At 38.0% G+C, this 26,985-nt stretch overlaps 1 protein-coding gene across 7 annotated transcripts in view; it reads right to left on the bottom strand.

Annotated features, from left to right (window-relative positions):
- Positions 1–3,603: 3,603 nt before the first annotated feature.
- Positions 3,604–26,985, bottom strand: part of ARID4B (AT-rich interaction domain 4B) — a 166,656-nt gene continuing 143,274 nt past the window's right edge. For 5 of the 7 annotated variants that reach the window (XM_036277737.1, XM_036277735.1, XM_036277733.1 and 2 more), the window contains 5 exons: positions 20,312–21,517; positions 16,861–16,974; positions 13,920–14,135; positions 12,888–13,034; positions 3,604–5,318 (listed from right to left, as the gene is read on the bottom strand). In XM_036277737.1, the coding sequence (XP_036133630.1) occupies positions 5,191–5,318; positions 12,888–13,034; positions 13,920–14,135; positions 16,861–16,974; positions 20,312–21,517 (1,811 nt within the window). In that variant the 3' untranslated portion in view covers positions 3,604–5,190. Of the gene's footprint in view, positions 5,319–12,887; positions 13,035–13,919; positions 14,136–15,749; positions 15,886–16,860; positions 16,975–19,882; positions 19,997–20,311; positions 21,518–26,985 lie in introns of those variants that run through there. The other 2 variants (XM_036277738.1, XM_036277739.1) reach the window with 2 other exon arrangements.

Genomic DNA, 26,985 nt, shown 5'->3' on the forward strand with positions numbered 1-26,985 from the left:
TCTATTCCTTCCCCTTTTGTTATTACTAATTCACATTATTCATTCCCCCGAAATTGCCCGCTTCCTCTTTATCCTTCATTTCCACCTGCAAAATTTACCCTTCCTTCAAAGACTAGTTCAGATACTATCTCACTTATGAGAATTTCCTGGCATTTACGATATATAATCTTTTTCCAAGCCTCCATGTATTTGCATTAGTGATATTCAGCAGTGTCTTCAGATAAAATGGGTGTCTTATTCATCCCATATTCTCTATCCCAATTTTCCATACCAAGTGAATATTTTAGATAATGAAAAATATTAGATTATAATTAGATAAATCACTGAATTCAGTAATTTGGGGAATAAAATAGGATTTAACTTTGAATCTATGGGAACACACTTGGCTTTTCCGAATCTGCTTAACAGAAATCATTGAGCATATATATGGACTTCTATAGACCACCTCAGATAATTTCATGAAAAAAAAATCGAGCTGCTTGGCCCTAGTTTTGATTTCTGAGTCCCTTATTTTGGTTTTCCATCACTGTGACCTTCACAAAGATGAGAAAAAATCCAACTATCTGTGTCTGCAATTCAAGCATCTCCATCTGTCCTATACAGTCCAATGAAGAAATTCATTCATTCTTCCTTCAGAATGTCTCCCAATCTCATTCCTTCCCTTCTGCCTATTATCACAAGAATGATTTCGTATCTGTGCACTGCAACCTCATCACATCTGGCTTTCCTGATTCTTCCTCCACACATTCCATTTCCAGTGACTCTCCCTTGAATATAAAGGTTTGCATCTGTCACCATCTCATACACTGCCCACTTTAATCTCTTACGCACTTTTTTTCCCTGCCCATAAAATTTTATACATAATTTTATACTTTGTATGTTATTTCCACAACTAAACCATGAAACTATTCTTCTGGAGGATTGCATCTTATACATACAAAACCCATTATGCTGGTCAAAAATGCCAAAATAGCAGGTTAAAATTAAATAAATGATTTCCATTGCTGTTCAGAACTGGTTTTTAACCATTTTGAAATCACTTAACACCCTTTGAAGAATAAAATATAAGAACTCTTTTCATAGAAAAATACAAATGAAAACATGAAAAATGTTGGGGGTTTCATGGAATTAGTTCCATCTTCCCGAACCTCCCGAAGAAAAAAAATCATTAAAATATTTTTTCTTTGATTTTAGAGAGGAAGGGAGGGGGAGAGAGAGAAACAACAATGAGAGAAAACATCGATTGGCTGCCTCCTGCATGCCCTCGACTGGGTGTTTGGCCTACAACCTGGCATGTGCCCTGGCCAGTTTTCGAACTGGTGGCCTCTTGGTGCATGAAGCAATGCTCAACCAGTGAGCCACACCGGCTAGGTATCCAAGTTAAGAAATTTAAGACCTCACGCTCAAGTTAGTATTTCAGTAGAAAAAAAGGTTTTGGAGAACACTGTAAAATAATATATACCATCTTAATTTTATTACAGATTGTAAACTAGGTTGATAAAATATAGTGTGTGTGACCAGTTTCTCCTGAAGTCAAATTATATTAATACAATGAAAAATCTCAAAACTCCATATAGGCCTGGCCGGTGTGGCTCAGTGGTTGAGCACTGACCCAGGCACCAAAAGGTCGCCAGTTCAATTTCTGCTCAGGGCACATGCCCAGGTTGTGGGTCCATTCCCCAGTTGGGGGGCTTGCAGGAGGCGACCAATCGATGTTCTCTCATCTATGGTTTTCTCTCTCCCACTCTAAAATCAATAAAGAAAAAATAAATAAAAATAAAGACAATAAATAAGATTGGCCAGGTGTCCCTTTAAAGGCCTTCGCAAGGTTCTTAATATGTTAGTTAACATAATCTCTAAGGAGGGAATGTGCTATACATAGCATTTCCAAAATACATTTGTCAAAAAATTCCCAGAGCATTGCTGGGCCCAGTATTTTGGGAAGCATTATTCAAGTTTTTGAAACATATCCCTTAAACTAATTTCTGGTCATCTCAAAGTGCCTTAATAAATACACATTAGAGCTTTATAGGCCTTATAACAGTGTATTTTGTTTTGTTTTTTTTAAGAAAGTATTTTCTCTTGGTGGTAAGTTCATTAAATAGGGCGAAATACCTAATAATCGTTCTTAAAAGGTTTGAAGTAAAGCAGTGATTCTCAACCCTGATGCATATTAAAATTACTGGAGACCTTTAAAAAAACCCTCAATATCCAGCCCTGGCTGGTATGCTCAAGGGTTAGAGCATTGGCCCTCAGATCAAAGGGTTGCAGGTTTGATCCCCAGCCTTGGTCTGGATTGTGTGGGAGGCAACCAATCGATGTCTCTCTCACATCAGTGTTTCTCTCTCCTTTCTACTCTATCTAAAAAGCAATGGAAAAATATAGTCAGGAATAACCAAAAACTAAAAATAAATAAATAAAAATCCAGGTACCATACCAGATTAAATAGGACTCTTTTGAGAGTAAAGCCTAATGACTATTTTAACAATGCCCAGCAATTCCAATGTTCAATTAGTTGAGTGCACTAAAAGCATAAGAGAACAATGGTCCATGAAAATTAAGACATTTACCAAAAAAAGGGGGGGGAGTCTATGTGGCTCAGTTATTTGGAGCATTGTCCTATGAACCAGAGGTCGCTAGGGTTCAATTCCCTGTCAAGGCACATACCTAGGTTGCCCATTTGATCCCAGGTCAAAATGCACATGGGAGGCAACCAATGGATGTATCTCTTTCACACTGCAGTTTCTCTCACTCCTCTTCCTCCCTCTTTAGAATCAATTAAAAGGTAAAAAAAAAAAACCAAAAACTGCTGCTGCTAATGGTTTCAAGTATATTAAAGAAAAAAAAAGTTCTTATTTTCTTCTTTAGACAAATCTCCAAGTCTCAGGTATTCATCACGCTCAGACTCAAGCAAAATAATGTATACAAAGATAAAAGAATGTCTAATAGCCCTGGCCAGTTTTGCTCAGCGGGTTAGTGTAGGCCTGCGGTCCAGAGAGACCCGGGTTCGGTTCCCGCTAAAGGCAGGTACCTTGGTTGCAGTTTGTCCCCAGCCCTGGTTGGGTTGTGTGGGTGGCAGCCACTCGATGTGTTCCTTTCACGTTGATGTTTCTCTCTTTTTCCTCTCTCCCTCCTTCTCTCTCTGAACAAAAAATGGAAAAATGTCCTCAGGTGAGGATAAAGGAAAAAAAAAGAGAATATCTAATAAATCCTGTCTCTGGTTAGTGGACTTGTAATTTTTATGGGTAGAACATTCCCCCTTTTGTATGTCAATTAACCCCTCCTGACAATAAAGTATGGAGATGTATGTTCCAATTAGTCATCACATACAGAAATGAATTAAAATTACTTAATCTTGCCCTGGCCGGTTTGGCTCAGTGGTTAAGAGCTTCGGCCCGCAGAGTCCCAGGCCCTGGTCAGGGTTGTGTGGGAGGCAACTAGTTGATGTGTCTCTCTCATGTCAATGTTTCTCTCTCTCTCTTCCTCCTTCCCTCCCATTCTATCTGAAGATAAACAGAAAAATATCCTTGGGTGAGGATAAAAAAATAAAAATAATATATAAAATAAAATTACTTAATCTTGTAGAAACAAAATCAATGATTCACAAACTATGGCATTTTATTTCAGAGCCTTTGCTTACATTTGTACAATATATTACATAATTCTTCATTGTTTGCAGATCCTAATATATACTTTATAGCTTTTATTCTATAAGCTTTTTCTTCAATGTTTTGCTGTCAACAAATCTTTACAGTCCTGTACAAATTTGAATAACTTGAAACCATTTTCAACAAAATTAGTTACTGTAAGCACACACTACAAGACTGAAAATGCTTTTCTTAGAAAAGTTGAATGTAAAGAATTCTGACACGTTAGCATCTACAACAAAACGCTTCGAAATTCTCACGTCGTATTGTCAGAAAACAAATAAAACATGCCAGCTCCATTAAAAAAAAAAGCAAACACAGAACTACAATTAAAACAGTAAAACAGTCTGTACAGTAAAGTACTGTGTATTAACAGTGCCAGGTATTAAATAGCTTGAATGAACACATCCGCAATATACAAATGTCTTACAAAGGGTGTAGAATTAAATACAAGTGCCAAACAGAACAGAGATGGGAATCATACAACATAAAGTCAATACAAGTGAAACAATTCTGCGTTCATTTTGGATTTTATACAAGGCATTTAATTCATAGGCCTACTACCCGGTTATCTATTTATACTTCAACCTTGAACCATACTAATGCAGTTTACTTGTTCCTGAAGTCCTCTTGTTGTAGCTCATAATAAAATAAGCAATACAAATGAATTATCTGTATTTAAGGAAAAGAAACATTTACAAGAAAACACAAAAATATAACTGTTATAATTCATTATGAATAAATATACACTTTGAACTGGCTAAGTACAATCTTTATACATTGTTTAAGATTTAATACATTTTATTAGCCATTTTCTTTTTTCACACAATGTATTATATCAAAATTAAAAAAAAATACTGATTTATAGAAAAATGGCAAAGTACAGTAGTTCCATTCCAATTTGAAGGGGTAGGAAAAGCCACTGTGAGACCTTTTAGCCTAATTCAAACCTGTAAACATGTTCAGTCTGTTTTGAAGAGAATCTTTAATATTTGGTTATCAGGATTGATGTCTGATATCCTGTTAACTGCAGGTTTTGAATTTATTACATGTGCTTGACTTATACAATTAAAGCCACCCTAAAGTGACTCTCTTTAAAAAACAATTAGCTTGTACAAATGAAAATAGGTTCATATTTTTTCATAAATAAATGGAAAAATATCAAATGCTCCAGCTTTAACAAAATACAAGGGAATACATATACAGTAAGTCATCTTGCCATGCTCTGGCCCACCCAAAAGTTACACTCACTGTATTCTCTCTACAGGCAGTGAAGAGCCTCCCTTAGCCACAGTGGAAGGCCTTCAAGTTACCAGACACACAATTCCCAGACAAGTTGGAAACAATTATTGCTGAGGAAAAGCAGTTCATTGTACTTTTTCTTCATAAAAAAAGTGCACTTAAGTGCCAAGTCAGCTTGTCAAGAAACAATTTTTAAATATAAAATAGTGCTTTGTCTGATTTTTTTGTGCCACTGTGCAGTATAAAAAAGACGTGGCCCTCAACAGCCATCAAGTGCAAAGTGCTTTAGCAAGTCCTGCTGTCACCTGCACTCAACTGACATTCCATTTTGTGATGCGCTGGACATTGATGGTTCAGCTAAAGTTAACATAACAGCAGCTGTTATGGAACTGGATGAGGGTGAAGAAGAGGATGAGGATGTAGCAGCGCCTAAGGAAAAGGGGAAACAAATTAATAGCTTAATAAAATGTATATATAACAATAAAAAGAAATAAAATACTAGACTACAATTCTACTGTATTCTCCAAAATCATTTAGCTTACAAAGAACAGCCAATTCTACCTGAAACCTGTATAATTTTATTAACTAATGTAACCCCAATGAATAAATAAAAAAATTCTTTTTAAAAAGCCCCGGCCGGCCCTGGCCAGTTTGGCTCAGCGGTTAGAGCGTCGGCCTGTGGACCAGAGAGGCCTGGGTTCAGTTCCGACTAAGGGTGCGTACCTCGGTTGCAGTTTGTCCCCAACCCTGGTTAGTTGTGCGGGTGGCAGCCACTCGATGTGTCCCTTTCACGTCGATGTTTCTCTCTCTCTCTTCCTCTCTCTTCTTCCTACTCTATCTGAACAAAAAATGGAAAAAATGTCCTTGGGTGAGGATAAAAAAAAAAAAACCCTGGCCGGTGTGGCTTAGTTGGTTGGAGCATCATCCTATACACCAGAAGGTCACCAGTTCAATTCCCTGTCAGGGCACATACCCAGGTTGAGTGTTTGATCCCCAGTCAGGGCATGTGCAGGAGGCAACTGATCAATGCTTCATTCTCACCTCAATGTTTCTCTTTCCCTCTCCCGTCCTCTCTCTAAAATCCAATTTTTAAAAATCAGCATTTCCTTGGGAGAGGATTAAAAAACAAACAAGCAAAAAAGCAGCAGTCAATTCTCATAATCCTATAATATAAAAGGAAAAATAACCTAGTGTAACTCAAGTAGCTATACAGTGCCATACTATAGACGGAAAGAAAAAGGACAGACTAGGAAACACTCCTGTCTGGACAAAGAAACATGTACTCAGTCTATTAGGAGATGGATGTAAAAGAGAGAGTAGGCTTTCTCTAACAATGCAGCAAATGTCAAAAAGAACTTTGAATCCAATAGAAAAAAATCTGTGTTCCACCCAAAAATCTTTTCCCCCTTTTAATTACTGAATCTTTCTGTTTGGAGTTTCTTATGAATTTAAATGATGATGAGAATGGAAGACTAACAGCTTCTTAAAGATGGAACAAGCCCTGGCTGATTTGGTTCAGCAGTTGGAGCATTGGCCCACGGACCAGGGAGTCTCGGGTTCCATTCCAGTTAAGGGCACATACCATCGCTGTGGTTTGGGCCCTGGTCAGGGTCATGCGGGAGGCAACCAATCACTGTGTCTCTCTCAAGTTGATGTCTCTGTCTCTCTCTCCCACTCTATCTGAAGATAAATGGGAAAAAAGTCTCCTCGGGTGAGGATTAAAAAAAAGATGAGAAGAAAAAGGTCCATAGCTCAACTATTGCATTTGACACAGTTGGCTACTCCCCGGCTCTTCAAACTCTTTTCTTGGCCTTCTTGTGGTTTTCTTCATTCAAGGCTACTCCTTCTCAAGTCTTGCTGCTTCTAACTTCTCAGCCCCACCTATAAAAGTTGGCTTGCCCCAGCTTTCCTTTTCCTTTATTTATTTATTTTATTGTTGAAAGTATTACAGATGCCCCCCTTTTTTCCCCATTGACCCCCTCCTTCCCACTCCCACCCTACTCCCGTCTTCCCCAGCCTAGTGTCCTTGTCGATTGGTCATGCATATATGCACATAAGTTCTTTATCTCTTCCCTCTCCCCCAGCCCCCATCTTTCTGAGGTTCATCAGTCTGTTCTCTAGTTCTCTGACTCTGGATCAGTTTTGCCTGACAGCTTATTTCATTCATTATGTTCCACAAATAAGTGAGATCATGTGGTACTTGTCTTTTCCTGACTGGCTTATTTTGTTTAGCATAATACTCTGCAAGTGCCTCTACGTTGTCTAAAAGGGTTAAGAGTTCTATTTCTTACAGCTGCATAGTATTCCATTGTGTAAATGTACCAGTTTTTTTATCCACTCATCTACTGATGGGCACTTCAGCTGTTTCCAGAGCTTAGCTATTGTAAATAGTGCTGTTATGAACACAGGGGTACATATGTTCTTTCTGATAGGTGTTTCAGGCTTCTTAGGATATATTCCAAGAATTGGGATCAATGAGTCAAATGGCAGTTTCATTTTTAACTTTTTGAGGAAATACCATATTGTTTACCATAGCAGCTGCACCAGTCTGCATTCCCACCAGCAGTGTGCTAGGGTACACTTTTCTCCACATCCTCGCCAACACTTGTTGTTTGATGGTTTGTTGATGGCAGCCATTCTGGCAGGTGTGAGGTGATATCATATATTCATTTTAATTTGCATCTCTCTGATGACAGGAGATGATGAGCATTTTTTCATGTCTCCTGGCTTTTTGTATGTCCTATTTGGAGAAGTGTCTATTCAGGTCCTAAGCTGATTCTTTAACTGGATTGCTTTTCTTCCTTTTGTTGAGTTGTATGAGTACTCTATATATTTTGGCTATTAACCCTTTATTCGATATAACATTGGCAAATATGTTCTCCCAGAGAGTGGGTTCCCTTTTAATGTCGATGCCGGGTTTTTTTTGCCATGAAGAAGCTTTTAAGTTTGATGCAGTCCCATTTATTAATTTTCTTCCTTTGTTTCTTGAACCCTAGGTGATGTATCAGTGAAAATTCCACTACAAATGATATGAGACTTTTTTGCCTATATTTTCTTCTAGGATTCTTATGGTTACATTTTAAGTCTTTTTTCCATGTTGAGTTTATTCTTATGTATGGTGTAAGTTGGTGGTTTTGTTTCCCTTTTTGTTTTCATATAGCTGTCCAATTTTCCCAGCACCATTTATTGAAGAGACTGTCTTTTCTCATTGTATGCTCTTGCCTTCTTTGTCGAATATTAATTGTGCATACTGTCTTGGGTCGATGTCTGGGTTCTCTGTTCTGTTCCATTGATCTATATGTCTGTTCTTGTACCAGTACCAGGTCGTTTTGATTACGATGGCTTTGTAGTATAACTTGATATCTGGTATTGTGATCCCTCCAACGTGTTCTTCTTTTTCAAAACTGCTGTGGATATTTGGGTGTTTTTTTTTTTAAGGTTCCATATAAACGTTTGGAGTGTTTATTCTAGTTCTGTGAAATATGGTGTTGGTACTTTAATAGGGATTGCACTGAATCTGTAGATTGCTTTGGGTAGTATAGACATTTTAATGATATTGATTTTTCTGATCTATGAACATGGCCCATGTTTCCACTTTTTTATATCTTCCTCTATTTCTTATTTCAATGTCCTATAGTTTTCTGAGAACAGGTCTTTTACCTCCTTCGTTAAGTTTATTTATTTTTTTTGTTGCAATGGTAAATGGGATTGTTTCTTTTGGTTTGGTTTGTTTCCCTTTCTGAGTGTTCATTATTGATGTATAAGAATGCAATCAATTTCTGGATGTTAATTTTGTATCCTGATAGTTTGCCAAATTCATTTATTAAATCTAGTAGATTGTTGATGAAGTCTTTAGGGTTTTCTATGAACAATATCATGTTGTTAGCGAATAGTGAACAGTTTCACTTCTTCCTATCCAATTTGGATCCCTTTTATTTTTTCTTCCTCTGGGATGGCTGTGGCTAAGACTTCCAGTACTATGTTAAATAATAGTGGCAAAAGTGGGCATCCCTGGCTTGTTCCTGTTCTTAAAGGAAATGCTTTTAGTTTTTGCCCATTGAGTATGATGTTGGCTGTAGGCTTTACATCGATGGCCTTTATTATGTCGAGTTATGATTCCTCTATTCTGACACTGCTGAGCATTTTTATCAGAAATGGGTGCTGGATTCTGTCAAATGCTTTTTCAGCATCTACTGAAATGATCATATAGTTTTTATCTTTCATTTTGTTTATGTGGTGTATCACATTTATTGATTTGAGAATATTGTACCAGCCTTGCATCCCTGGGATGAATCCTATTTGGTCAGGGTGATTAATTTTTTTAATGTATTGCTGGATCCAGTTTGTTAATATTTTGTTAAGGATTTTGGCATCTTTATTCATCAGGATATTGGCCTGATGAAAAAGAGTTTGGAAGTCTTCCTTCTTGAACTTTTTGGAATAGTTTGAGGAGAATGGGTGTTAATTCTTTGAATGTTCGGTAAAACTGCTGCATGAAGCTATCTGGGCCCAGGCTTTTGTTTGGTGGGAGTTTATTGATTACATTTTCAATTTCCGTAGTTGTTATTGGCCTGTTCAAGTTTTCTGTTTCCTCCCAGTTCAGTTTTGGGAGACTGCAATTTTAGAAATTTGTCCATTTTGCCTAGATTATCCAATCTGTTGGCATATAATTTTTCATAGTATTTTTTAACAATCCTTTGTATTTCTATGGTGTCAGTTGTTATTTCTCCTCTTTTGTTTCTGATTTTGTTTATTTGGGTCTTCTCTGTTTGTTGGTGAGTCAGGCTAAGGATTCATCAATTTTGTTTATCTGTTCAAAGAACCAGCTATTTATTTCACTGATATTTTGAATTGATTTTTTTAGTCTCTGTGGTTTATTTCTGCTCTAACATTTACTATTTCCTTCCTTCTACTTGCTCTGGATTTTTCTTTATCATTTTCCTTTCTACCCACACTTTGCTGGTGAAGGACTCAAGTACTGGGGCTTAAAAAACCATTTGCAGTAACTATTATACTACAGATATGCAAATGACTCGAAAATGATATCCCTAGTCCTGACTTCTCCCCTGAGCTACAAATTTATACATCCCACTGCCTATCCGACATCACCACTTAGATGACTAACAGGCATTTTAAAAAGTAAAAGGACTAAAAAAGAATGTCTGATCCTCTCCATGCTCCCCAACCTACAATCCATCTTTTCTAGGTTTTCCTCATTTCCAAAGATCACACCGAATATCCAGTTGTTCCAGCCCAAAATTCACAAGTCAACCTTAATTCCTCCTTCATCCACCACCTTTAAGCCTTGCTCTCCATCTTTATTGACACTACCCTGGGTCCAAGTCATGATCATCTACTCTAGTACTACAGTGGGCTCCCTGGTAACACTGCTTCTACCACTGCTCCTCCAGAGTCACTTTCAACATGGCAAACAGAGATCTTTAAAAAACTATAAATAGGTCATGTCACCTACTTGTTTAAAACTTTCAAGTAAATATCCATCTAGCCCTGGCCGGTTTGGCTCAGCGGTTGGAGCCTCGGCCTGCGGTCCAGAGAGACTCGGGTTCAGTTCCTGCTTGGGGCACGTACCTTGGTTGCAGTTTGTCCCTGGCTCTGGTTGGGTTGTGTGGGTAGCAACCACTCGATGTGTCCCTTTCACATAGATGTTTCTCTCTCTCTCTCCTTCCCACTCTATCTGAACAAAAAATGGAGACATGTCCTCGGGTGAGGATAAAAAAAAAAAAAAAAAAAACCCAACAAAACAAAAAACAAATAAATATTCATCTACTTAGAATAAAGTCTGAACATCCTGGACTACAAGGATGTGGCTTCTGCTTATCTAGTTGACATTTCTACCACTTTCTCAGCACAATAGTTTTCTTTTCTGCTCCTGAAGGTACCAAGTGTATTCCCACCTTAGAGTTGCTGTTCTCAGTCTGGGGTGATTCTGCCCCCTTGAGGATATCTGGCAGTGTCTGGAGACATTTTGTTTGTCTGTTGCTGTTTTTTTTGTTAATCCTCACCCGAGAATATTTTTCCATTAACTTAATTTTTTTTAATTTAATTTATTTATTTTTAGAGAGAGAGGAAGGGAGAGGGAGAGAGAAACATTGATGAGAGAGAGAGCATCAATTGGCCACCTCCTGCATGCCCCCCACTGGGGATGTGGCCCACAACCTGGGCATGTGCCCTGACCAGGAATGGAACTGGCGACCTCTTGGTGCATGGGTCGATGCTCAACCACTGAGCCATGGCAGCTAGGCTCCAATGACTTTAGATAGAGTAGAAGGGAAGGAGAGATGGGGTGAGGGGGAGAGGGGGGAAAGAAAGAGATAGAGAGAGAAACATCAATGTGACAGACACATTGATTGATTGCCTCCCTCATGCACCCTGACCAGGGCCAGGAATCAAACCTGCAACCCATGTATGTGCCCTTGACAGGAAGTCAAACCTGAGACCCTTCAGTGCTCAGGCAGATGCTTTAACTACTGAGCAACAGCAGCCAGAGCATGGAGATGTTTTCGATTGTTATAACTATGAGGTGCTAGTAGCATTCAGTGCATGGAGGCCAGACAGGCCACTAAATATCCTATAGTACACAGGATAGCCCCCCACAGCAAAGCATTATCTGCACCAAAATGTCAATAGTTCCAAATTTGAGAAACTCTATCTTAGGGAATAGTTGCTGCTCTCTGACTAGGACCCTTTTATGGACTGAAATGTGTCTCCCCAAAATTCTACGTTGAAGCCTTAACTTTCAATGTGACTGTATTTGGACTGGGCCTTGAGAGGTAATTAAGGTTAAATGAGGTCTTAAGGGTGGGGCCCTAATCCAAAAAGACTGATGTGTCTTTTTTAAGAAGGGGACAGGCCCTGTCCAGTTTGGCTCAGAGGTTAATGTCAACCCTCCGAATGAAGGGTCTTGGGTTCGATTACCAGTCAAGGGCACGTATTTGGGTTACAGGTTTGATCCCAAGTCCTGGTTGGGTTCATGTGAGATCGATGTGTCTCTCCACATTAATGTTTCTCTCTCTCTCTCACCTCCGCCTTTCACTCTATCTAAAAAAATAAATGAAAGAAATATCCTTGAGTAAGGATTAACAACAAAATGGGGTGGGGGACAAGACACCATAAATTATCAATATCTCCCTTTCCACAGAAGAAAGGCCATGTTAAGACACCACAGGAAGGTGGCCATCTGCAAGCCAAGGAGAAACCTTGGAGAAACCAAACCCGAGGACACCTTCTTGGATTTCTCTCCTACAAACTGCTGTGAACTGTGAGGAAACAAGTTTCTGTTGTTTAAACCGCCCCGTCTGTGGTACTTTGTTATGGCAGCCCATGCAGAAACTAAGTCTTCCCTCTCAGATTCACTTTATTCTCTTAATAACACTTTTCAGTAACTGAAAGAAATTTTAAGTTTATCTTTATTGTTGAAAGTGTTACAGATGTCCCTCCTTTCCCCCCCCAATGACACCCTTTTTTCCCCACTCCCACCCGTCACTAACTGAAATTTTATTAGGATTTTCTGGGGGGCAGATTGTAACCTCTATGAAAGTAATAATTATGATTAGAGATTTTTCTTGCCCTGGCCGGTTTGGCTCAGCGGTTAGAGCGTCAGCCTGCGGTCTGGAGAGACCCGGGTTCGGTTCCCGCTAAGGGCACGTACTTCGGTTGCAGTTTGTCCCCGGCCCTGGTTGGTCGTGCGGGTGGCAGCCACTCGATGTGTCCCTTTCACATCGATGTTTCCCTCTCTCTCTCTTCCTCTCTCTCCCTCCCACTCTATCTGTACAAAAAATGGAAAAATGTCCTCGGGTGAGGACTAAAAAAAAAAAATAAATAAATAAATAGAGATTTTTCTTTAGACAAAATTTTCCATTTTACAAATGAGGAAAACAAGGCAGAGATTAAAGAACTTGCCTGAAGATATACACTCATATGAGTCTAAATGCAGAGTCATAAGCTGCTTTATGTGTACATAAAAGTAAAAACACTTACTTTCTCTCTCTTTCTTCTTTAAACGCTTTCTCCTACGATCAATGGAAGCTACTTCAGATTTTAATGACAGATAATGTTTTCTGATTTCTTGCAGTTTTTCTTGAAGAATTGTGATGCGCTCAGCACTTGTCATATTTTCAAGGTCCGCTGTGAATTTAAAACTTTCATTAATATGTATTTTTGAACAAAATTATAACATATGAGAGACAATATATAGTGTGGTTATAGAATGAGGTCAAAACAGAAAAACTATACAGTTAGGCTTGTAAGTATCTGTTTCCCAAAGGTTTTTTTCGTAGCCTAGAACAATGCCGGGTGCATAATATATGCACGATATTTGTTGAACTAATGAGTGTGTAGAATTAAAGATCTTATAACTAAACATCTATGCTAAAATTTCCCCACTCATGTAGAGTATCTCCACAGTATATCATAAAAAATCATATTTAGAAACAAGACAGGGAAGACACAAAAATGTTAAAGTTTGTATACATTTTTGAATGTCAGGACTGAGGACAAATTTTTCTTTTATCCTTTTTTGTTCTCTTTAGATGGTTTTATGAGCATGTATGTATAACTTTTAAATTGCAGAAAGTTTTTCAAATGCCCTAAGCAATTTTCAATATCCTAAGAATATTTCCCTATGTAAGAAACTCTGGTGTAGTGTTTTAAAATTTATATATGTATATATAATGAAGATTTCTCATATATACAGAAGTATAGAAAGTAGTATAATACAGCCCCATATACCCATCATCTAGCTTTAGTAAACAGCAATTCATGTCAAATCTCGTCTCATTTATATCCCATCCAGTCTCCACCCCATATCAGAAATACCTAGCCAATGTTAATACTTTACTCAATTGCCTTAAAATTTTTTTTAGCAATTTGTTTATTCAAATCAAGATCCAAATAAAGTCTCTATAATGCAACTGGTTATTGTGTCTCTTAAATTTGGTTATGACCTCTTTTTCAGAGTTACTAGGATGAAGTTTCTACAGATTAACAGTCGATTTAATATCTGTCACTTACACATCTGAAAGCTCCATTTGTAAACTTTGGGTAATCGATTACTGGGTTCCTTGAGATCAGAATCCTTATCACCATTCTTCCCACATTTTCCTGGAGACTGTGTCCTTGCAGGAGACTTAGTACTATGAGATTTCATTCCTGAGGAGATGGACTTGACTGACTGAGTCTTAGTTACACTTTCACCAGCAGAAAGTTCTTCACTATCACTACTGTTTGCTGAAAAAAATAAATAAATAAATAAAAGCATTATAAACAGAAAAGTAACAAAGAATTTGTCACAGATTTTAATGGACAATTTAAAATTAACCATCTGAATTTATTACTACATTATACAACTTGTTTTATAGATACTGCCTAAAAACCTGAAAAATTGTCATGTACAAATGCACCAGCACAGTTAAGCAAAACAGGAACAAAAACTCTTCTTACCTGAATTGCCAATAATAGTTTTTAAGAAAGCAAACTAATTAATCTTCCATTATACCTGGTAGACTGTCAAATATACAGTAATTATCTAAATGGCTTTTTATTCTATTATGTTAATACATACAAAAAAACAGAATACAGAATCTTTTAAAATGACTCATTTATAGAAACTTCTCAATTTTAACATCTTAGATTGTATGAATATATGCTATTCCTTTGGCTGAAAACAAACAATGATGTATAATCATTATGTTCAATAAAGATTATTTGGGAGTAAATGCTAAACTTCGATACATAGAATTAATTTCTTAAGTAACTCCTGTATCATGGGTTATTGCTAACTGAACCCATCAGTTTTACCCTGGTAAACATATTCAGTAATTTATGAAATATTCTGAAGTCTATGTAATATTATGTTACATCTGTCTTTGCTGACTAAAGCCTCAGTACCAGATGACAGTTTAAAGTGACTAGGTGATGGAACTGATATTCCCACCAATTATATCTTTCTGGATATAAAATATTACTTTAGATTTCATGAGAGCTAATTTATTTAACTAAATTATTTTCAGAGAATGGTATCCTCATCCTAATTTACCAAGGTGTAAGGCCAATAATTAAAATGTGAGAAAATAATCAACAGCTATACATGTATTTCTAAATTATATGGATGGTAACTAGCTTACTGAAGATGACCCCTCTTAGGGAGTGTCATGTAAATGGTAAAGTCTTGAAGACAAAAACATCATAGTGTAATAAAAAATGCTTTAAATATCCAATCAGTTACTCCAAATAACGAATGATCAAATTAGCTTATATTTATTGATTCTTCATTTAACAACAGCTACCACACACACACACACACACACACACACACACACACACACACACACACACGAGTATAGTTAGGCTCTCAAGGCCTGAAAAATATTCCAGATTGGAAAGGTACATAGCAACTCCTCCCACTGTGGTGTTACAGAAATAAAGAAATTCAGCCCGGCCGGTGTGGCTCAGTGGTTGAGCATCGACTCATGCACTAAGAGGTTGCCAGTTCGATTTCTGGTCAGGGCACATGCCCAGATTGTGGGGCAAATCCCCAATGTGAAGCATGTAGGAGGCAACCAATCAATGTTTCTATCTCTCTCTCCCTTTCCCTTCCTTTCTAAAATCAATGAAGATAAAAAAAAATAAATTCCACTCTCCTACAACACATTTCTTAATAGAATCCCCTCCCAGTCCCCCCACTGCTGCTCTGGAACCCCTGGCAACTCCTAGCTAAGCCCCCAAGGCTTGGCCCCACTATGATGCAGTGGTCTGCCTCAGCCTGGCTTTCATGGCCTTGCTGAGCACAGCCGCCCGGGGCCCCAAGGAACGCCATATTCACCGCCTGGAAGTCATATGGGCTCAGCAGAACCTCGGGGAGCTGGCCGCATAACCCTTTTCTGCACTGAAGTGCAGCCAAGCCGGCCGATAGCAAAGGTCAGGCAGTGGAGGTGGCAGGAGTCTCCTGGAAGAGCAGCAGGAGGTCAGTGTGGGACACCTGAAAAAAAATTCTTTACATATTTTCCGCTTCTCACTTTGTCTACAAAAGAGATAAAATGTGCAGCTCTCAGGAGAAATACAGTATATATATTCCTGCAGGTCGATGAAGAGTCATTGCTAAAGTTAAGTCCTTAGTTAGAACACTCTTAACCAATGTATATATTGTTCATAGCTACTCTGGACCACCTGGTTTAAGGTACCAAAGATAGAGGGGTAGCTGGAGTTGTTGGGATTAAAGTTCTAAAGCTATCTTGATTGTTATCTTCTAGGCTAATTTTGCCTTGAAGAATTACAAAGCAATCAATTTCATAGTAATGAAAATAATACATAATTGAAGTATTTTATAATGTGATATGACAAGGGGAAGCACTAAGAAACAAAACTAACATGACGATGATGATGTTTAATAGCAGTTGTTACTTTAAAAAAGATTACCTGCTCATTTATTAGCAATGAATACCACTGCTAAGACCAAATTGCTTAATCCTAGAATTTACCTAGGATAAAAAGACTTCTGTGTGACTTTTTTGAGGGTAATGACAAAATTAAAATATTAACTTAGCCCTGGCCAGTGTGGCTTAATTGGTTGGAGCGCTGTCCAGTACATTGAACAGTCTCGGGTTTGATTCCGAGAGGGCACATACTAAAATTGTGGGGTTAGAGTGTAGAGGAGGCAACCCACCAATGTTTCTCTCTCTCTCTCTCGCCCCCTTTCCCTTCTTCTCTCTCTAAAATCAATAAAAAACATAACCTTGGGCGAGGATTAAAAAAAAAGATACATATACTGCTTTACACCACATCCTGAATATCTTAATGGGGAAAAATATCCGCAATAATTTTTAAAATTATAGTTGACAAACAATAGTTACTTTCAGGCCTACAACATAATGATTCATCCTTTATATACCTTAAGAAGTGATCACCATATCCGCCATTATTTTTATATTTTAAAAATTAGAGGTTTCACACTTACTGCCTTTTCCCTTCTTTTTGTTGTTTACCACTGCTGCTTTATGGCTTCGTTTCTGCTTTTTTGATGAACTTCCTCCTCCCTGTGCTTCTTTTCCTCTTTTTTGACCTGTACAGGCTATGATGGGAAAGAAATTATTAAGTAACACAAAATAAAATCAAGCTTTTCCTAGGTATAAATTCCACATTTTAGAATCATAGAACAATTCTGAAACTACACATGTTCTTTATGAGATTTATAAATTATCACAGAACTTAGTATTATTTTTAAAATAAATTATTATTAATGAGCTGACTTGTTACACATAATAAAAGTTAGAGTTGTTTTTTAAAGCAAATAAAGTGTGAACATCCTTCTTACAAAAACCAGATACAAACTAAAAATAGTTCTCAATATAGTATTCTCAATATAGTAGGGAGTTTATTAGTTTAGTAGTAATTCAAAAACAGGCATATGCTGAAAATAAAAACAGAAATTTGTTAAAATTCAGTAAAACCAAAATATTAACTTAATTACAGGTTAAGATATTAATAATATACCTTATAACGATGTCAACATAATTTTAAATGATATATTAATAGGATAAATTTTAGTAGTAATTCACACTTAGTTATATTACACATTTATTTATTTCAACAATAACTTAGTTCCCAGGGCACTGGTGAACACATGCACCATTTACAAATCCAGCACAGTAGTTCTAAGTAACGGTTCATCTTCTTGGTAGAAAATTATCCAAAAACACTGTAAATGCCTCGCTTGCCCAAGTCCTAAATCTTCCCTAATTTTCCCTGATGCTCAGGCTTCATTGATTAATCACTAGACCAACCTGTAGTTTCTATACATTTTTCTTTTTAATTTGGTCCTCAGCATCTGTGGTGTTTCTGATTCTAACTGTATGTATTTTCTCCAGGACTACACAGTAAGCTCTTTTTCCATAGATAAATAAAGTCCTATCTATTCAGTTCCAATGTCAGATACTATAATGGTATGATATTAATATTAAGATAAAATTATGCCATAGTTTCTGTAAAAAAAAGTTTCTTAGTCCTGTTACCAATAGTGAAATCAATTTTGAGTATGTAAGAAATGTCTTCCTTAGTCAAAAAGAAACAGAACTGTTTTGTTTTTAAACTTCCTAGTTTTTTTAAATGGGTTATATCTATTGATAACTTTTGCTAATGCTAACAAAGTATAACATTAAAAAGGTGACTTAGATACTGACTATATAGAAACAGACTCTTAAAAAATAATTGCTAGGTTTTTCTTTAAGAGTATAACTTTGAAATTTTCAGCTACAAGAGTAAATAGTTTAATGTAGGCTAAACTGGAGAAAAATCCTAAATCTAAATGGCAAGATTTACATTTTTACTTTTAACATAATGTAAACTCTGTAATATCAATAGACAACTTTATTAAAAGAGGATATATGAAATAAGATATAGGTGCTTAAAAATATATCCCTGTCCTGGCTGATATGGCTCAGTTGGTTGGAGCGTTGTCCTGTACACCAAAAGGTCTTGGGTTTGATTCCCGGTCAGAGCACAAGCCCAGGTTTTAGGTTTGATTGCCAGTTGAGGTACATGCAGGAGGCAACCAACTGATGTTGCACTCTCATATGGATGTTTCTCTCCCTTCTCCCTTTCTTTCTCTCTAAAAATTCATGAAAAGTATTTTTTCAAAAATTTATCCCCAAAGAATATAAATTCTAAAAAAATGCTAATGCTTTGCTAAAGCAGATGGTCTGTTACCCTATATTTGGGAGTTCTCGTGTTTCTTACTTTTAAACCTATTCAAGATTAAAACTCAAGCTATCATATCTTTTAAAAAATATTTTAATCTTTCATAAGATATGAGGAACATGATTAAAAATATAATCTTGAGTCCGGCTGGTGTGGATCAGTGGCTGACCATCGACCCATGTACCAAGAGGTCACTGGTTCAATTTCCAGTCATGACACATGCCCAGGTTGTGGGCCTGAATCCTCAGTTGGGGGCATGCAGGAGACGGCCTGTTCTCGCTCATAGATCTCTCCCCCCCCCCACTTCGTCTCTCTCTAAAATCAATAATAATAAAAAAAAGAATACAATCTTGTATGAATTATAATTATTAAAACTTTATCATGTTATTGTTGAAAGCCTCTCTAATCATCTATGACAAAGGCTTCCTTAATTTTAAAGACTATTTATGCCTGGACAATTCTGTTCCATGACATAGTATGGAAAACAAATATGATCAGTCTGGCAGGTGTGGCTCAGTGGTTGAGCATGACCCACGCACCAAGAGGTCGCTGGTTCGATTCCTGGTCAGGACACATGCCAGGTTGTGGGCCAATCCCCAGTGGGGAGCATGCAGGAGGCGACCAATTGATGTTCTCGCTCATTGATGTTTCTATCTCTCTCTCGCTCTCACTTCCTCTCCCTTTAAGATCAAGAAAGAAAAAAATTTAATAAAATAAATATGATCATAGTAGCTATATCTGTGAATGTGAAAAAAAAAACCACAAAGAACACCCCAATAGCAATTATATATTTTTACTTAATATTTTTCAAAAAGAAATATTTTAAGCCAGAATTTGTGTGACAATGTTAATATCAATTATATCTCAATAAAGCTGAAAGAAGAAAAAAATCTGTGTGGGAAAACTTGGACTTAACTAATCTTATCTATATCTTATCTCTTTAATCTTAGCTAAAAACCTAAAGCTAGCTAATAAAACCTGGTATGTTACCTAGTGCTCTATCTTTACAATGGAAAAGAGTGTTTGGAAGCCAAGTGTCAGACTAGTATACTGATTTAAAGACACCTGAATGAAGTGGTTTATAAGAAAAATGATGACAGAAGTATAGCTATGGCACTATCAAAAGGTACTAATACTTTTGGAAAGTACTAATTTGAATTTCCACTTTTAACAACTTCACGGAAAATCAAAAAAGTATTACTGTAGGTTAGTAACATACACATTGGTCCTTCAATTTGGTAGCTATGCATCTAAGAAAGCATCAAATTCCTTTACAAACTCACACAAGTTAGTCAGGCTTGAAAATCAGTTTGACACGGTTGTCTGAGGAAAGCAGTGCCTGGACAGTTGGTTGCTCCAAACCCCTACATACAGTATTTGGTTAAGGGTGGAGGGGTCTGTCAATAAATCAGAATGTTTGTGAGAAACTGCACATTACAATTGCAAAACAATGTTACAGAAATATATTTAAGCTGCTCATGCCACATAGTCAACCGGTGTATAATGAATTTTCAAACAAGTTTGGATTGGGGCCTGGGTGCAAAAGACATCAAATCCTTCTCAAGCTTTGAAACACATTCCACTATTCATTACTTAAATTACTTCTCAAATTTCCATTTTTACCATGTTCACACAAGTACTTCACTTAAGAAACCACTGAGACGGTAAGAGGGGAAACCCTGAAATAGGGCCATTGACGGTCAGCTCCTCACCTTTCTCAGGATGCTCTGGGTCTGGCTGAGCACTACTGCTGGAGCTCACACTGGCATCACAGCCTGTGGGCGAGCTGTTCCCCTCGGAATGCAGGTCTTGCAGCTCCCCTGCAACACTATCCACCTCGATTGTACTATCGGTTTCACTCTTGATACTTCGGACCTCTTCTTGGTTTGGGGCCAGTGCTTCTGATACTGTTACAGACTGCTGCCGACTGGTGTCTGTGACAGTGACTGAGGAGGGTGATTCAGGGGTGGTAGGAGGGGTATTTAGCACTGAATTACTGCCACTACTTGGAAATTCAGCTTTTTTGTCACTGACTTCCATGGCTTTCTCCTCAGCGGGCTGACTATCAGCGCTGGCGGGCGGCGGTGTTTCTAGCTCGGCACTGGGCGAGCAGCTCTCCTCCTCGGCCACAGTCTGCAGCGTGCCCTCTGCCGGGCCCTCCTCTGGGGCAGGGTGCGGTGGGGAAGATGCAGCCTCAGTGTCAGAGTCTGAAAAAAGCTCCTTCAGTGTTTTTTTAGGCCACTGTCCTTGAATACTTGACCAGACATCTTTTCGATCTTTAGCTCGGCTGTTCTGAAGTCTTTCATCAGAGTTATTTAGAAGTTTTATCCTTTTTTCTGCCACTTCTGAAAATCCCGAATAGAAACCAGTTGTCCGCAGAGATTTTCTTTTTTCCTCCAAACCATTATATTTCTTAGTTGGTGTCAGCTTTGCTTTTAACTTTTCTTCTTCATCTTCATCTGAAGAGCTGTTGCTGCTGTTTTCTACGCAAAGTGATTCTTTGTTCTTGGCCTTCTCGTCCTTTTTGCCAGGTGATCCAGTTTTTGAGCACTCCTCTGTATTGCAATACCTTCTTTTTCCACGTTTTACTTGTGGCTTTGAGGATTTATCTGTAGTGTCCTTCTTGACATCCTTTCTCTTTTTCGTGATTTCATCTTCTTCATAATCAGTATCTTCGGATAATCCTTCTATATCTTTTCTTAATCTTTCTGGAGATTTCGATGCTGGTTTAGATATTACCAAATCTGCGTGGACCTTATTTTCTTCTAGCAAAGATGAACTGTTTTGTTCCTCTTTTGAAAGAAGATCATTTCTGGTGTGAGTCAAATAATCAGCCTTAGATTCCTCTTTGTCATTATTGTCCATGTCCTGAGCACCTGTCTCATCCTCCTGCTCACTGTCTTCAGAACTTTCAGAAGCTGGGAAAGAAAGAAGAAAACCAATATATAGTTAGAAGACGAGCAGTGTCTTCTCTGTGCCAGGCATTTTATATTATTAGCTCCTATGTTCATAGCCACCCTGTCAGGTTTTATTCCGTTTTACAAATGAGGATACTGAGCTTCAGAGCTAAGACACCCAATATTGAAAATGTCAATATCATGCCTGGAGTGACAGTTATACTACCAAATACTTTTGTCATAACTCATAAAATTGTAAACATAAAAGTCATGAATTTTATTGTTTGTAAATTATGCCTAAATAAAGCTGATTATAAAAAAGAAACTTCTCCAAATCTATAAGCAGAAAATAGTAGAGTCAGGATACATAGTACAGGATGTCCTAACTCCAAAACCTAAATAGTCTTACAAAAGTGTAGCCTTAATTTTCAATGTAGCAATGATTATTCAAAGATTTTTGTGCACAATGAATTTTCACAATAAATACATAAATTTTTTTTTCTTTATTGATTTGAGAGAGAGAGGAAAGGAGAGGGAGAGAGAGAAGCATCAATGACAGAGAACATCAATTGACCGCCTCCCTTCATGCCCCCCACTGGAGATTAGGCCCACAACTTGGGCATGTGTCCTGACCTGGAATGAAACTGGCGACCTCTTGGTGTATGGGTTGATGCTCAACCACTGAGCCAGACCAGCCAGGCCACATGACTACTTTAAAGAATGACTCAATCAAGTAACTGATAATCTGGTTGTTTTTTTTCCCCATTTTTTGTTCAGATAGAGTGAGAGGGAGAGAGAGGAAGAGAGAGAGAGAGAAACATCAATGTGAAAGGGATACATCGTCCAGCTGGTGTGGCTCAGTGGTTGAGCGTCGACCCATGCACCAAGAGGTTGCTGGTTCGATTCCCGGTCAGGACACATGCCCATGTTGTGGGCCCAGTCCCCAAGGGGGGCATGCAGGAGGCGGCCAATCAATGTTCTCTCTCATTGATGTTTCCCTCTCTCTCTCCCTCTCCCTTCCTCTCTCTCTAAAATCAATTAAAAAAATTTTAAAAAAAAAAAAAAAAAAAAGGGATACATCGAGTGGCTGTCACCCGCATGACCAACCAGGGCCGGGGACAAACTGCAACCGAAGTACGCGCCCTCAGCGGGAACCAAACCCAGGTCTCTCTGGACTGCAGGCTGACGCTCTAACCACTGAGCAAAACCGGCCAGGGCTAGTAACTGATAATCTTAAGTAAAAATATTTATAGAGCCCTAGCTGGTTTGGCTCAGCGGTTAGAGTGTTGGCCCGAGGACCCTTAAAGAGTCGCGGGTACGACTCCAGTCAAGGGCACGTACCTCAGTTGCAGTTCAGTTCCCAGCCCTGGTGAGGTTGTGCGGGAGGCAACCAACCAGTGTGTGTCTCTCTCTTTATTTCTCCCTCCCACTCTGTCTGAAAATAAATGGAAAAATATCCTCAGGTGAGGATAAAAAATAAAAAATATATATATTTATAGACTTTACAAATATGTTACAGTAAATGAATTCCATTAAGAATAAATAGCTTTCATTATTATTTTAACACACTTACTAAGAAATTGCTACATTCTAAGTACTTTGATATACTTTCCACAGAACATCTCATTCAACCTCACAATAACCCTGTGAGGTGTATGTTTTTAATCAGCCCCATATTATAGTTTAGGAAACTAGGATTTAGAGAGGTTAAACTGCACCAAAGAGCAAGGAAAAGTCAAAATAAAATCTAGCCCTGGCTGGTTTGGCTCAGCGGTGACAGCACTGGCCTCTGTGCACCGAAAGGTCACAGGTTTGATTCCAGTCAAGGGCACACACTTGAGTTGCAGGTCTGATCCTGGCCCTGGTTGGAGACATGCGGGAGGCAACCTATCGATGTCTTTCTCACATCAATGTTTCTCTCTCTCTGTCACCCTCCGTCCCCCATTCCACTCTATCTAAAAAAAATCAATGGAAAAATATCCTCAGGAGAGGATTAACAACAACAGAAAGATAAAATCTAAATCTAAGTCATTTGACTTCAGAATTTAGGATCTTAAACTATAACACTGAAAAATTCATGTAGTATGTTAAGTTTGTTAAAAGTAAAAAAAAAAAAAAAAAAAAAAAAATTGAGACAATTACAATGGTTAAAAATATTTAAACTTTTTTCTTTTTAATCCTCACCAGAGGATACCTTTCCATTATTGTTCAGATAGAGTGGGAGGGAGAGAGAGAAAGTGAGAGAAAGAGAGAAAGATCGAGAAAGGGACACATTGAGTGGCTGCCTCCTGCACAACCCCCAAGCGGGGCTGGGGACAAACTGCAACTGAGGTATGTGCCCTTAGCGGGAACCGAACCCAGGTCTCTCAGCCCCTGGGCTGATGCTCTAACCGCTGAGCAAAGCTGGCCAGGGCAAAATATTTAAACTTTTTTTTTTTTTTTAATCCTCACCCGAGGACATTTTTCCATTTTTTTGTTCACATAGAGTGGGAGGGAGAGAGAGACAGAAAAACATTGACGTGAAAGGGACACATCGAGTGGCTGCCACCCGCACGACCCAAATAGGGCCGGGGACAAACTGCAACCGAGGTATGTGCCCTTAGTGGGAACAAAATCCGGGTCTCTCAGGACCGCAGGTCGACGCTCTAACTGCTGAGCCAAATCGGCCAGGGCAAAACATTCAAACTTTTCAATGTGTTCTTGCGTAACTAAATTTTTTAAATGATCAAAGCAATACATATATGTGGTTATCAACTACTTCTTCTGATAGTTATTACCATCATCTATTAATAATCTTCTATTTGTTGATTGTGAATTTTAGCCTGCTACAAGGAGGGTTTTCTCTCATTAATACCCCATCCCCCTTCTCCCATACTTTCTCTCTCTCTATATATATATATGTAAATATAGTATTTATAACATATGTAAATATGGTTCACTGCAGAAATAAAAAGTGCACTTGTTATTTTCTTTCTTGTACAGCCTTTTATTTTTCTAGGAGTTTCAGGAAGTTCTTTTCTACATGTTATGTCTTCCTTTTTTATGTCTTTCACATTTATTTCAACTGCTGCATTAAGTCAAGCATTCTATCCAGTTTCTTCACTCACCAAATCTCTATCCTGCAGTCCTATTTTCTTCTCCATCTAACAGGCTGCTCTCTGGGTCAGTTCTAACCGCCACCATCCTAGGAATCTCCTGCATATTTTCTCTTGACCTAGACCCACAGTTAAACAGATCTCACATCTTCCTTTTTCTTGGTTTATTCCTGTATAATGTTGGAGTACATCCCCTAGTAGTTTCCTAAAACAAGTACCTGGGAGGAAAATATTCTTTGTCCTTGCATGTTGGAATACATCCTGACCCTCAAACTCCATTTGTGATGTCTAGTTTAACCAGGTACAGAATTCCAAGTTGAAATTATTTTCCTTAAAATTTTTGAAAGCACAGCTCCTCTGTTTAGTATTGAAAACACTCTTTTCATTATAGTGTTTTTGTTCTTGCTGTTATCATTTCCTAACAATGTACTGTGGTATGGCTCTTTCTTCATCACTTCAAGTATTTGATGGGCTCTTTCCATTGAAAGATTTATGCCTGTCAGTTCTAAATGTATTTCCTCTCTTAGTTACTTGCTAATTTCTCCCTCCCCCTGCAAGGCTTATTTGACCCTACCCTAGTAAGATATACTTTTAAAAGAAAAAAGAGAGTGAGAAAGCAAGCACTATATATGACACTTGCTAAGGAATGATGTAAAAATAAACAAAATATGGGACAGTTCATAAGAAAACCCTAACTGGGTTTTTGTTGATTTTTATTTTTTTAAATTCAACTGCTTTTTGAAGTTACATATACCCAAATATGCTGTTTCCATGGTTTCTTGATAACTTGTGCTGTTTGATGTGATTTGAAAAGCAATGCTAGTATCTCCCCATTATATAACACAAAAAGAGATATAAACATATGAGTATATTCAAATAACCATGGTCTGTGTGTGTGTCGTTACTTGTTAATTTCTTCCCATTTTCACTGTTCCTAGATTGATATTCTGTCATTTATTTTTGGTCTAAAATGTCCAGCGCTGCTTTTTTTTTTTTATCCTCACCTGAGGACACTTTTCGATATTTTGTTCAGATAGAGTAGGAGGGAGGGAGAGAGAGAGAAACATCGACATGAAAGGGACATATCAAGTGGCTGCTACCCACACAATCCAACCAGAGCCGAGGACAAACTGCAACCGAGGTATGTGACCTTAGCGGGAACCGAACCCAGGTCTCTCCGGAGCGTAGGCCGACGCTCTAACCGCTGAGCCAAACTGGCCAGGGCCAGCGCTGCTTTCTTATACTCTGGAAGATTTCCTCAACTTTACATTCTTTTTTTTTCCCCCAAAGAGAGGCAAACATCTGAAGATAGACATTTATGGTAAAGCTGTTTTTTAAATTTTAGAGAGAGGAAGGGAGAGGAGAGAGAGATAGAAACATCGATGAGAGAACACCAATTGGCCGCCTCCTGCATGCCCCCCACTGGGTATCTGGCCCACAACCGGGCATGTGCCTTGACCAGGAATCAAACCGGCAACTTCCTGGTGCATGGGTTGACACTCAACCGCCGAGCCACACCGGCCAGGCTCCTCAACTTTAAATCCTAAGTGCTCTATTGAATTTTAATTTCAAGTTTTTCTTGTACTTCGTTCCTTTTTCATTTCATTCTTGGTTTCCAAATACTTAAAGGTTCTCTGCAATTATTAAATAATCAGCAGATGCTCATAGGTTTTTTGAGATTATTTTACAACCAGAAAGCTAACAGTTCATTTTTTTGTTACCTTTATCATCTCTCTTGTCAGAGGTCCTTTCTTACATTTTTGTTTCCATCTTTGATGTTGGAGCTCTCCTTAAGAATTCACATGTCAAGATGATGCCCTACTAAAATCTGACCGGCACCACTGTGCTGACAGGGTTTATTCACAGATAAGCCTTCCGCAAGATGATGCATCAGGGATCTGGTTTACACAGGGGATCTCTAGTGCCAAAATCTAGTGAAAGATTATTCTCTAGAGACATTCAATTTCTCCACAGAATTCCAACCACCACCCACCCTTCTCATTCTGTTCCTAGCTCATCTCGAGGGTATAAACTGTTTGTGTTCTACACTTACAGGTGGAAACAATTTCTCCTTATATATACATGTACATATACATAAGCATTCAAAGCAACAATCATTTTTATAACTGGAAATATTTAAGTGTCTTAAATTTGATCTATGACAAAAATAAAATAAAATTAAACAAGAAAAAGAAAATATATGAAATGTTAAAAATATGCCCATATTATGCTCACTGTTGAACTGTCTACAATAGGAAAAATAATAGAAATAACCTAAATCTCTTTTGTCATAAACTAATTAAATAAAACAAGTCACATACAAAAAGAATCAGGAACTGGAAGAGCTCTGGACTTCACAGAAACAACACTGAAAGCAAAAGAAAAAAACAAAAA

Source organism: Molossus molossus, unplaced genomic scaffold (assembly GCF_014108415.1).
Source record: "Molossus molossus isolate mMolMol1 unplaced genomic scaffold, mMolMol1.p scaffold_m16_p_23, whole genome shotgun sequence".
In the NCBI taxonomy this organism is placed as follows: domain Eukaryota; kingdom Metazoa; phylum Chordata; class Mammalia; order Chiroptera; family Molossidae; genus Molossus; species Molossus molossus.